The sequence below is a fragment of the Panthera leo genome, chromosome B1, assembly GCF_018350215.1.
Source record: "Panthera leo isolate Ple1 chromosome B1, P.leo_Ple1_pat1.1, whole genome shotgun sequence".
Lineage (NCBI taxonomy): Eukaryota > Metazoa > Chordata > Mammalia > Carnivora > Felidae > Panthera > Panthera leo.
This window is the reverse complement of record NC_056682.1, coordinates 161,760,928-161,775,049: the sequence shown is the minus strand read 5'-3', so window position 1 is coordinate 161,775,049 and position 14,122 is coordinate 161,760,928. Positions and strand designations below refer to the sequence as shown.

Genomic DNA, 14,122 nt, shown 5'->3' with positions numbered 1-14,122 from the left:
TACCTTATGATCCCACACTCTTAAGTATACACCCAAAGAACTGAAAATAAGTATCACATCCATGTACACCCATGTTCATAGCAGCACTAGCATCTTTTGGGTAAAAATAGGCTAAATGTCCACCAACGGATGAATGGATACACAAAGTATGGTATATACACAAAATGAAATATTATTCAGCCATAAAAAAAGAATGAAGTATTGACACAGGCCATAACATAGATGAACCTCAAAAACATTATGCTAACTGAAAGAAGCCAGACACCAAAGGTCATACATTATACGATTCCATTTATATGAAACAGCCAGAATAGATAAGTCCATAGAGACAAAACCCAGAATGATGGTTAGCAGGGCTGGGGGAAGAAGGTAATGAAGAGAAATTGCTTATTGGGTTAGGGATTTGGAGTGATGGAAATGTTTTGGAACTAGAGAGAAGTGATAGTTGTACAACACTGTGAATGTACTAAACGCTACTGAATTGTTCACTTAAAATGGCTAATTTCTGGTATGTGAATTTCACCTCAATAAATTATATTAATTAGAGATTAATATATTATATGAATTCTCAATACATTAGAGAAATAAAAGGCCAGAAAATGAAAATGGAAACTAAACATTGATGTAGGAAAAAAGAAAACAAACAGTAAAATGAAATTTTAAATTTGGCCATGTCACTGGTCACAATAAGTGCAAATGGTCCAAAATCCCTAAAAGGCAGATTGCCAGACTGAATAAAAAAAAGCAAGACACAACACCGCCTGGAAGAAATGAACTTTATATAAAGGTACAAATAAGTTAAAAGCAAAAAAATGAAAGATCTGGATATTAATCCAAAGAAAGTAGAAATGACCAATTAGAGAAAGTAGTGTTCAAAAAAAAAATATCAGAGATAAAGATCAATTTCATAATGATAAAGAGGTCAATATACAACAAAAATACAAAACCTGTAAGTTTATGCACCCAATTATAAAGTGTCACAATATAAAACAAAAACTAGAAGAATAGAAAAACCCACGGTTACATAATTATATCAGAGATTTTAATACTAGTCTCTTGATAATTGATAGAACTAATAATCAGTGAGAATACAGAAGATCTGAACACTACCAACCAACTTGACTTAATTGACATTTATAAAACACTCTACCCAATAACAGATGAATGCACATTCTTTTGAAGTGCACAAAAGTTAATTCATTTACCAAGACAGCTCATAGCTGAAATAAAACAATTCTTAATAAATATAAAAGGACTCAAAACAAAGTGTTATCTAACCACACTCTTAATTTTTAATTTACAAATTAAATTAAAAATCAGTAACAGAAAGATCTCTATGAAATCCCCCAAATATCTGAAAGCTAAGTAAAATACTAAATAATGCACTAGTCATAGAAGAAATCAAAAGAGAAATACATGCAAAAAAATGAAACTGAACCACTTCCTTTCACCATACATAAAAATAAACTCATACTAAGGGGCACCTGGGTAGCTCAGTTGGTTAAGCATCCAACTTCAGCTCAGGTCTGATCTCACAGTCCATGAGTTCAAGTCCTGCATTGGGCTTTGTGCTGACAGCTCAGAGCCTGGAGCCCACTTTAGATTCTGTGTCTCCCTCTCTCTCTGACCATCCCCCACTCACACTCTGTCTCTCTCTCTGTCTCTCTTGAAAATAAATAAACATTAAAAAAAATTTTTTAAAAACCTCATAATGAATGAAACACCTAAATGTGAAACCTGAAGCCATAAAAATTCTAAAAGAGAGAACAGGCAGTAATTTTTCTGACATTGGCTGTAACATTTTTCTACATCGGTCTTCTATGGCAAGGGAAATAAAAGCAAAAATAAATTATTGACACTACATCAACATTGAAAGCTTCTGCACAGTGAAGGAAACAATCAACAAAACTAATAGGCAACACACTGAAAGGGAGAAGATATTTGCAAAAGACATATCCAATAAAGGGTTAGTAACCAAAATATATACAAAATGTACACAACCCAATACCCTGTAAACAAATAATCCAATTTAAAAATGGGCTTCAAGAAAAAGACTTGAACGGACATTTCTCCAAAGAAGACATCCAGATGGTCAACAGAACATGAAAAGATGCTCAAAACCACTCATCATCAGGGAAATGCAAATCAGAACTGCAGTATCACCTCACACCTGTCAGAATGGCTAAGATAAACAACTCAAGAAACAACAAGTGTTAGCAAGGATGTGGAGAAAAAGGAACCTTTGCACACTGTTGGTAGGAATGCAAACCTGTGCAGCCATGGTGGAAAAGAGCATGGGGATTCCTCAAAAAGTTAAAAACAGAACTACTCTATGATCCAGTAATCACACTACAGAGTATTTACCCACAAAAAATCCCAAAACACTAATTTGAAGGGATACACACACCCCTATGTTTATTGCAACATTATTTACAATAGCCAAATTATGGAAGCAGCCCAAACGTCATCGATAGATAAATAGATAAAGATGTGGTATAGGGACACCTGGATGGCTCAGTCAGTTGACTGTCCAACTTCGGCTCAGTTCATGATCTCATGGCTCGTGGGTTGGAGTCCTGCATCGGGCTCTGTGCTGACAGCTCAGAGCCTGGAGCCTACTTTCGATTCTGTCTCCCTCTCTCTCTGCCCCTACCCTGCTCACATTCTGTCTCTCTCCCTCTCTCTCTCTCTCTCAAAAATAAATAAACATTAAAAAAAAATAATAAAAAAAGATGTGGTATATACATACAATGGAATATTACTCAGCCATAAAAAAGAATGAAACCTTGCCATTGGCAACAACATGGATGGAGTTTGAGAATATAATGCTGAGAGAAATAAGTCAGGTAAAGACAAATATATAATTTCATTCATACGTGGAATTTATGAAACAAAACAAAGGAGTAAAGGGGAAAAAAAGAGAAAGACAAACCAAGAAACACTCTTAACTATAAAAAAACAAACTGATGGGATGGGGCACCTGGGTGGCTCAGTCAGTCAAGTGTCCAACTTTGGCTCAGATCATGATCTCACAGTTCATGAGTTCAAACCCCGAGTTGGGCTCTGTGCTGACAGCTCAGAGCCTGGAGCCTGCTTCCGATTCTGTGTCTCCCTCTCTCTCTCTCTGCCCCTATCCTGCTCTCTCTCTCTCTCAAAAATAAATAAACATTAAAAAAAACAAAAAACAAAAAAAAAAAAACCCTGATGGTTACCAGAGGGGAGGGGGGTGTGTGTGTGTGAAATAGGTGATGAGGATTAAAGAGTACGCTTAACAACATGAGTACTGAGTATGTACAGAATTGCTGAATCACTATATTGTATACCTGAAACTAACATAACACTGTATGTTACACTATACACCATAGTAATGTACAGTAGTATACTATATACACTATAAAAAATCTTAAAAATAAATAAAAATATATATTATTCAAAATAGCATAAAAATAATATATACTTGAGAATAAATCTAAGGAAAGATATACAAGACATGTCCACTCAAAACTTAAAACATTGATCAGAAAAAATGTTAAAAGTAAATGGAGTGATATATTATTGTTCCATGGGTCAGAAGATTAAATATTTTTAAGACACCAATTTCTCCAAATTGATGCATAGACACAACGCAATCCAAACTAAAATCCCAAAAGAATCTCCTTGGTAGAAACTGACAAGCTGATTCTAAAATCCATATGGAATACAAACAACGTAAAAAGCAAAACAACTTTGAAAAAGAAAAACAACTTGACAAAGTTGGAAAACACTACCCAATTATACGACAAAATTATAAAGCTACAATACTCAGGACAATGTGGTATTGGCATCAAAATAAACAAACAGATCAAGAGAACAGAACAGAGCTAAGAAACAGATGCACATATATACTGACAACTAGTTTCCAACAAATGAATAAAAGCAATTCAGTGAAGAAAGAATAGCCTTTATAGCAAATATTACTGAAACATCTGGATACCTATATGCAAAGAAAAAATATTTTAACTTCAATCCATACACTGCACCATATAAAAATTTTAACTCTAAATCAATCATAGACCTAAAAGTAAAACTTGAACCTATAAAAATTCTAGAACAGGAAAAAAATCTTTGCACCCAGGCTTAGGAAGAGTTATAAGATATAACACTAACAGCACAATCCATAAAAGAACAAACGAATCAGTGAGATTTTATTAAAATTAGAAATTTCCACTTTTGAAAAGACTGATAGGAGATGAAAAGTCAAACCACTAATTGGAAGAAATCTTTTTAAAGCATATACTTGTACCCATAATACATAAAGAATTCTCAAAACTCAACAGTAAGAAAACTCAATTTAAAAAAAAAAAAACAGGCAAAAAGTTGGAATACTTCACCAAAGATACACAAATGTTAAATAAACATGAAAAGATGCTCAACATCATTTATTATTAAGGAAATGCAAATTAAAACTATAATGATGACATTACATACCTATTAGCATGACTAAAATTAAAAAGACTAACCATATTAAATGTGGACAAGAATAGAGCAGAAAAGACTCTATTGCACACTGCTGGTGAAAATGTGAAAAAAACAGCACCACTTGGGCACACAGTTTCTCCATTCCTTAAAAAGTTAAACACACATATACTATACGACCACACTACTCTGTTCTTAGAAATTTTTACTCAAGAGAAAAGAAAGCATATGTTTATAAAAAGACTTGAACAAAAATAGTAATAGCAGATTTATATAGACGAAAACTGGAAACACAAATGGCAATCAAATAAACAAATGTGATAGATCCACACAATAAAACATTACTCAGCATTAAAGGGAATGAACTACCTACCATCGACCCAACAACATGGATGAATCTCAAAATAATCATGAGTAAAAGAAACAAAAATGAGGGGCGCCAGGGTGGCCCAGGTGGTTAAGCATTCAGCTCTGGATTTCGGCCCACGTCATGATCTCACAGTTTGTGAGATCGAGGCCCATGTCAGGCTCCTGTTGCTGACAGTGTGGAGCCTGCTTAGGATTCTCTGTCTTCCTCTCTCTCTCTCTGCCCCTCCCCTGCTCGCATGCTATGCATGTGCATGCTCTTAAAATAAATAAATAAACTTAAAAAAAAAAAAGAATACATACTGTATGGCTCCATTTATATAATACTCTAGAAAACGCAAACTAATATATACTACCAAAAAGCAGATTAGCAGCTGCCTGGAAGGGGTGGAGGAGGGGATTACAAACAGACACAAGAAAACTTTTGGGGGTGATGAATATGTTCACTATTTTAATGTATACCTGTATAAAGGTGTTAATTTTATGACAAAATTCATCAAGTGACACACTGAAAATATATGCAGTTTATTGTATGTGAATTACATCTCAATAAGGCTGCTAAAATAAAAACAATTTTAAAGACATCATTAACAAAGCACACAATACTTGAGGCCCTAAAATAAAACTTAACACATTAAGAAAATGAAATTACACAAAGTATATTCCCTGACAACAGAATTAAACTAGAAATCAGTATCAGAAAGGTGTCTGGAAAATTCCTACATATTTGTAAGTTAAATAACACATTTCTTAATAATACATAAATCAAAGAGGAAGTTTCAGGGAAAATCATAACATATTTTGAACTGAATGAAAGTAAAATATGGAATGCAAGCAAAGCAGTGCTTTAGAGAAAAATTTCAGCTTTATATGCTTATATCAGAAAAAAGGAAGTTCTCACATCAATGTCTTCTGCATCAATCTTAAGAAACTAAAAAAATAATAAATGAAATCCAAAGCAAGGAGACAAAATAACAAAAATAAGAGCAAAGATCAATGAAATCGAAAACAGAAAAACAATAGAGAAAACCAAGACTGAAGCTAAGAGTCCACTCTCATCACTCCTATTCAACATTTTACTGGAAGTCTTGCCCAGTGGGAAAAAAAGAGAGAAAAATAAATAAGAAGTATGCAGATTAGAAGCCAAGAAATAAAACTGTCACTATCCTCAGACAACATGTTTGGTTATTTTCTACATAGAAAATCCCCTGGAATCTAGAAAAACATTCCTGGAATTTAATAAGTGAGTTTGGCAAGGTCACAGAACACAGTGTTAATATACAAAAATCAATTGTAGTTGTTACGTACTAGCAATGAACAACTAGAAATCAAAATTTAAAAAATGATACCATTGGGGTGGCTGGATGGCTCAGTCAGCCTGGATTTCAGCTCAGGTCATGATTTCACAAGTCATGAGTTCAAGCCCTGCAACAGGCTCCATGCTGACAGTGCAGAGCCTGCCTGGGATTATCTCTCTCTCTTTCTCCCTCCCTCTCTCTCTCTCTCTCTCTGCCTCCTCCCCCATGCAAGCTCTCACTCTCTCAAAAATAAACTTAAAAAACTACCATTAACAATAACACTATGCACAAAGAAATACATATAAAGCTAACAAAATGTGTGTATGATCTATATGCAATGCAAAAAACTACAAAACACTAATGAAAAAAACCAAAGAAGATCCAAATAATTGAAGAGTTATGCCATGTTCACGCTGTGGAAGACTTGTTCAAGGCTTCCCAAAAACTGATCTACAGATTTAATCCCAATCAAAAAAAATTTCAGACACAGTACTGGCAAGCTGAGTTTAAAATTTACATAGAAAGTAAAAACATCAGAATAGCCAAAATAATCCTGAAAAATAAGAACAAGTTTGGAAGCCACCCTATCTAATTTCAAGACTTACTAGAAAGCTATAGTAAAGATCATGTGGTATTAAAATTAAGACAGACACACGAAGATCTAAAGAACAGAGTCTAAAAATAGATCCATGTAAATAGGGTCGACTGACTTTTGTCAATGTGTAATGGCAATTTAATGAGGAAAACACAGTCATTTCAAAAAATGGTACTGGAAAACCTGTAGTTATATACAAAAAAAAAATGAACTCAGACCTGTACCTCACACTTACACAAACATTGACTCAAAATGGGTCATAGATCTAAAAGTAAAATACAGAAGAGATCTATAGGAGAAAAAGTTTGTGACCTTGATTTAGGCAAGGAATTCTTAGATAGAACACCAAACACACAACCCATTTTTTAAATATTGATAAATTAGACTTCATCAAACTCAAAAACTTTTGCTCTGCCAAAGGCATTAACAGAATGAAAAGACAAGCCACAGACTGGAAAAATATATTTGGGGGCACCTGGGTAGCTCAGTCGATTGAGCCTCCAACTTTGGCTCCGGTCATGATCTCACAATTTGTGAGTTTGAGCCCCACATCAGGCCCGCTGCTGTGAGCCTGTCAGTGCAGAGCCTGCTTCGGATCCTCTGTCCCCCGTTCTCTCCTCCTCCCCCATTTGTGCTCTCCCAAAAATAAAAGAAAAGAAAAAAAGAAAAACCATTTAAAAGAATTTTCTCAATGTTTATTTTTTGAGAGAAAGACAGTGTGTGTGGGCGAGGGAGGGGCAGAGAGAGGGAGACATAGAATCCGAAGCAGGCTCCAGGCTGAGCTGTCATCATAAAGCCCCACAAGGGGCTCAACTCATGACCTGAGCCATGAGTTGGGACACTTAACAGACTGAGCCACAGAGACACTCCTCTTTTAACTTTTTTTTAATATTTAGAAAAAGCATTTAAAAATATATATGGCTACATACCTAACAAGGGACTTATACTCCAAACATATAAAAAATTCTCAAAACTCAACAATAAAAAATATTTTTGAGAGAGAGAGAAAAAGAATCCCATGAAAAGCATCAAGAGAGAGAAGTGGGGCTCACCCTAAGTAGGGCTCGTGCTCACCAGAAGCAGGGCACGAGGTCACCTAATGAGGGACTCGAACTAATAAGCTCACGAACTGTGATCATGACCTGAGCTGAAGTCAGATGCTTAACTGACTGAGCCACCCAGGAATCCTAAAAAATAACGATTTAAAAACGGGCAAAATATTTGGGGGTGCCTGGGTGGCTGATTCAGTTAAGCATCCAACTCTCGATTTTGGCTCAGGGCATGATCTCACAGTCATGAGATCGAGCCCTGCGTTGGGCTCCACGCCACGCAGTGCAGCCTGCTTAAGATTCTCTCTCTCTAACCTTCTGCCCCTCTCCCCCACTCTTGCTCACTCACTCTCTTTCAAACACAAAAACAACAAAATGGGAAAATATTGGAATAAACACTTTAACAAAGAGGTACAAATGGCAAATAAGCACATTAAAAGGTGTTTAATACCATTAGTCACAAGGGTAATAGGAAGTAAAACCAGAATGAGATGCACTACATCTATGAGAACGACTAAAATTTCTAAAACTAACAATACTAAGTCCTGGTAAAGATGCCGAGCAACCGGAACTCTCATATATCGTTGGCTGGTATGTAAGACGGTACAGCCACTTTGGAAAACAATTTGGAAGTTTCCTATACAATCAAGCATGCACTTACTGTAGGATCCAGCCACCCAACTCCTAAAAATAAAAACTACGTTCACAGAAAAATATGCATGTGAACATTTACAGTAAGTTTATTCAAAATCACCAAAAACTGGATTGTGGAAACCAATTACACAATCCACACTGGATTGTGTAAACCACACAATGTCCCTTCAGCTGGTGAGTGGATAAACAAATTGTGACACATCCATACAATGGAATGCTACTCAGCAAAAATAAATAAGTAAATAAACTACTGATACATGCAACAAAATAGATGAATCTCAAATGCACTAGCTAAAGGAAACAGCCACACTCAAAAGGCTACATATACTGCATAATTCCATTTATATAACATGCCTGAAAAGGCAAAACTGTAGGGATAGCACACAGATCAGTGGCTGTCAGGGTTGAAGAGCTGAAAAGGGTATGACTACAAAGGAACAGCACAAGGAAGTTTTCTGGAGAACCGTAATGTATCTTGGTTGTGGTGGTAGTATACTACTCTATGCATTTGTCAAAAATCATTGATCTACATCAAAAAGAGTAAATTCTGCTGTATATTAAATAATTTTCAAAGATAGGTTATGGAGGTTTGTTTTTAAAACGAAAGGTAATTTGAAAGGAATAATAATAATAATGCAGATTGAAAACAAGGTCTCCAGAGGAAGGTCAACTGATACAAAGGGGTACTTAGTTGGAGATGGATTTAAAAGCAATGCAGAAATCTTAAGGAATCTACTCCTGAAATCATTGTTGCACTATATGCTAACTAAATTGGATGTAAATTAAAAAAATAATAATAGAAAAAGAAAAAAATAAAATAAAAAAATACAAAGCAATGCAGAAATCTAATAATCCAAATTATTGAATAATGTCATGAAGGTGGAAACACTGAGCTGCACAGAAAGTATGCCTTTGGTCCTGATTCGACTTAAGAGTCGGAGACAATTCTAATTTTTGTTTTTAATGTTTATTTATTTTTTGACAGACAGAGACACAGAGCGTGTGCAGGGCAGGGGCAGAGAGAGAGAGGGAGACACAGAATCTGAAGCAGGCTCCGGGCTCTGAGCTGTCAGCACAGAGCCCGACGCAGGGCTCGAACTCACAAACTGTGACATCAAGACCTGAGCCGAAGTTGGACGTTTAACCGACTGAGCCACCCAGGCGCCCCAAGACAATTCTAACCAATACCACCTCACAAATGAAGACAGAGGAAAGGTTCAGTGGCTAACAATCAGGCAGGGTTTTAGCCTTTATTTATACTAGTATCTCAATCAAGGGTTCTTAACATGAAATACCTAGATAGAATTCTAGGACTCCATGAAAAGTAGATGAAACAAAGATTCGTCTTCATTTTCACTAACCTCTAACTGAAATGTGGTATAGTTTCCTTAGGTCATGAATGTATGCAACTATCTGTGGTAGACTAAACAGGACCTGTACTTCCATCACTCACAGATATCATAGGTTTTTCCTATCACATCGTATTACCATAGATCCTCTGCTATCTTATTTTGTATGCATTAATAAATATTTATAAGTAATATATTTGAGGGATTTTAGCCCTTCGATAATGAAAGTTATAAGGAAACTTTATAACTTGTGTATTTCATTTCCTACATTTAAAATACATTAAATAGGGGCGCCTGGGTGGCGCAGTTGGTTAAGCGTCCAACTTCAGCCAGGTCATGATCTCACGGTCCATGAGTTCGAGCCCCGCGTCAGGCTCTGGGCTGATGGCTCGGAGCCTGGAGCCTGTTTCCGATTCTGTGTCTCCCTCTCTCTCTGCCCCTCCCCCGTTCATGCTATGTCTCTCTCTGTCCCAAAAATAAATAAAAAACGTTGAAAAAAAATTAAAAAAAAAAATAAAAAATAAAAAAAATAAAATAAAATAAAATACATTAAATATTTCATTTCATACATTTAAATACATTAAATCTTTTAAAATACAAATAAAACATTCTAAGAGAGGGTTCATAGGCTTCCCCGGAACACAAAAAGAGTCCACGACAAATAAAAGTCAAAAATCCCTGCTCTAAATTATCCTGCTCCCATTGTACAAAGCACCTTCATACATGCATGAAGTGTCACTCTCTCCCTGGGTATGTAATACTTTACATCAGAGACAAGGAAATGCACGGCTTTTTTAAAAGCGGTAATCGTATTTGTTTGCACTCACTAGATAGTAAAGTCCATATAAAATTAAGACCTTGGACTGAATACTACATTGTTGAACAAAATGTACTTTCTGAAACTACAGATGAGAATAACCTAAAAAAAGCAATCTACCTTATGTCTCAAATAAGAATTTAATGAAAGCATCTAAGAAATGACTTATGTTGGGGCGCCTGGGTGGCTCAGTTGTTGAGTGTCTGACTTCAGCTCAGGTTGTGGTCTCTCAGTTTGAGAGTTCAAGCCCCGTGTCAGGCTCTGTGCTAACAAACAGATCAGAGCCTGGAGGCTGCTTCGGATTCTGTATCTCCCTCCCTCTCTCCCCCTCCCCTGCTCATGCTCTGCCTCTCTCTGTCTGTCAAAAATAAATAAATGTTTTTAACAAAATGATTTATGTTGCTAAAAACACATGGAAAAGAGTAGGAAGTTTAGTTTTGTTTTCTAAACCCTACACTATACACACATTGCAATGTCTTGTTTTCTCGTTTAAAAGGTAAAAAACAAAGGATCTCAAAACCTCAAAAACAAAAAAAAACTAGATTTTAAATACGTAGATTTCTAAAATAAGAAAATTCTTATGATTCCCTGAGTTAAACAGCAGTAAATTGTCAACCAAAATGAGATACAGCAGTCATTTAAATAATGAAAACATCCCAAACAGGAGGCGGAAGTAAGAGGATCTAACCTCCAAGGGCTGCAAATTTGATCATGGATCAAGGGACAACCAAAGATTAAAAACAAACAAAACGAAACCAAAAAAACCACAAACAAACAAACAAACAAAAACACCATTCTGTGGTCTGAAGATGATCTGGTCAGAAATACAAGAAGGAAAAGAAGAAATATTCTTGGAGAAAAAATGAGTATTACAGATATTACAGTAAATATTACAAAATTAATTCTATCACAAAGGCATTATCTCCTTCCTATCAATAAAATGTACTAGCTAAAATTCTTTCTCATTAGGAATATACTGCTTATTTTTATAACAGAAATCAAGGGACAAACTGAATTTGCTTTTCCATATTCCCTATCATTATTTGACGACAAAATGAAATGCAGCCACATAAAACCACTCATTCAATTTCAACTTAACAGGATTTCATTTTTATACATATAGTTACCATACTTTTTAAAAACCTTAACAAAAATGTAATGCATTCCATCCTTAACAATTTGCCATATCTCTATCCATATCTTAGTCAAAATTATGACTCTTTAGATCATTTTTTCCTGATTACAGAATCACTATGTACTCATCTCAGGAAACTTGTAAAATACAAAAGAAAAAAAAAGCCACCAAATTTCTTCAAAAGAAAACAGAATTCCCCATAATCTGACCAACGAGAAACAAACATTGTAACCATGTTATTTCATCTGTTGGTACTATCTTACATTTTAGTAATCACGCCATTAGTCAATGTTTATTAGACGCTTTGAGCTACTTAGTTAATAGCTTTCCATATACTATTTCACTTTATACTTGCCACAATCCTATTCAAGTAGTTGGGTGAATACTGTCATTTTGTACATAAGATAGTTAGATTTTAAAAAGGTTAGGAAATGTGCCTAGGGCCACAGAGATTAGTGGTAGAGCTGCACCCGGCATTCTCAATCACTATGCTATACCACCACTAATGTATACGTAGAGGGAGAATGCCGTACTCTACTCTACTCTTAGGTACTTTCCTAGATCATAAAAATTACAGATATAACATATAATTAAATTTAATATGACATTATGGACATACCATAATGTACTTAATCATTCTACTGGATCAGATTATTTTTGTTGTCGTATTCAACGGTGGGATTCGTTCAATACAAAAATAAAAAGTAGGTAAATGAAAGATTTGCTTATCTACTTCTAAATTTAAATTAAAATATATTAATTCAACTTACTCTTTTACTGAGGCAAATAACTGGCCACATACTGCAACCTAATGTGCAGCAGCAACAAAGGCAGCCACAAAGTAGCCAACGTACATTAACAGGAAGGTTCTTCTTAAGACAACTGTTAACTCTGTTGATGCTGGCTTTAAATTCTTCGGGAGCTACCTAAAGAAAAATTTTAAGAAATAACAACACTGCAATATTAATGTCAAGAAACATGTCTCATTGGCATAATTATTTTTTCTAATTTGTTACGAAAAGACTCTACTTTTGAGGTATATAAATAGTACCTAAGTAAACGATAGACACTCACTTTTCCAGTTAACGAAGAAGGGAATTCTGATTCAAATTTGTTGCTCAGTCCAAATCTAGTTTTTAAAAAAAGAAGAGAAATATGTTATTACATGTCATTGTTGAAAAAAAAAACAGACCATTTAACTTAATCAAAGGTCAAGTAAATAGATGCAACTTGATATACAGAGTAACAGTGGAAGTTTGAGACACAAAAACATTGTAATCAGCAAAAACTTATGAAATGCAACAAGCAATTTTAGCAGCTGAATCAAAACTTTTGTATAAGAGGCTAAAAATACAGAAAGAAATGACTTCTTTGGGGCTCTCTTTGTAAGTCAAATATTAATGTAATGAGAAACAACACAACTGTCCAATGTTGCCAAAATTACTGAGATTCTTCCAACTAAGTAATAGAAAGCCACAACCTCTGCTATTAGTTATTTTTTAGGTCAAGAGCACTTGTCAGCACTCAATAAAGCAGAAACATGTCTAAGAATGCAAGTTGATCAGTTAGCATTTTCTGAGATCACATCGCCACTGCCATTACAACCAGAGAATGTTAAAAACACCTGGACGATGTGACAGCTGCCCTGGCTAATTAAACTTTCAAGTACGAGGACACCTGCTATATGCATATACCCCCAAAGAAATAGAACTGAGGTAGTACATTTCAATATGTTTAAGCTTTTAAATGTCTGCAAAAATCATGAGATTGGACTGGGCACTTGACCATTTCTTTGTATGAGTCATTAGGAAAGAATAAAATACTCATGGACACATTGGTAATAGCAGATTGCACCTGGAAATAAAAAGTGAGATACTTAAAAATGATAACTTGGATCCTGAAGCCAAAATGTTTTCCACTTTTGTTGATATAATTGACATATTAACACTGCGTTAGTTTAAGGTGTACAACATGACTTGATACATGTATATATTGTGAAATGATTACCACAGTAAGTTTGGTTAACATCTATCACCTTACATAGTTACAATTATTTTCTTCCTGTGATGAGAACCTTTAAGATTCGCTGTCTTAACGACCCTTATAAATACACAATACTGCACTTCAGGTAGCTGGCACTAGTAAGAAGGATCCCCTAGGATAGTCTGTGTGAAACAGCTGGCCAGATGAGACTTCTAACTTAACCATCAGTAGAGCCAAACAGGAAAATCAAATAAGGTGAGCCATGCGAAAGCAGTAAGGAGTGGTGGAGACTGGCCAAGAGGAGGGTATACAGAACGTGTGTGTGTATGGTGTCATGGGACAGATCCAGCTGATTATGGTCCTACTAGAATGCAGGCCCACGTCTGAAAAATTGTATGATTTGTCTTTAAGAAGAGTTGGA

The 14,122-nt window shown here is 35.3% G+C and overlaps 1 protein-coding gene across 2 annotated transcripts in view; it reads right to left on the bottom strand.

Moving 5' to 3' along the window:
* CHIC2 (cysteine rich hydrophobic domain 2) overlaps positions 1-14,122 on the bottom strand; it is a 51,726-nt gene that overhangs the window by 15,419 nt on the left and 22,185 nt on the right. For both annotated transcript variants that reach the window (XM_042936393.1, XM_042936394.1), the window contains exons 2-3: positions 12,793-12,847; positions 12,489-12,644 (exon numbers count right to left, since the gene is read on the bottom strand). In XM_042936393.1, coding sequence (XP_042792327.1) covers positions 12,489-12,644; positions 12,793-12,847 — 211 coding nt within the window. The remainder of the gene's footprint in view (positions 1-12,488; positions 12,645-12,792; positions 12,848-14,122) is intronic.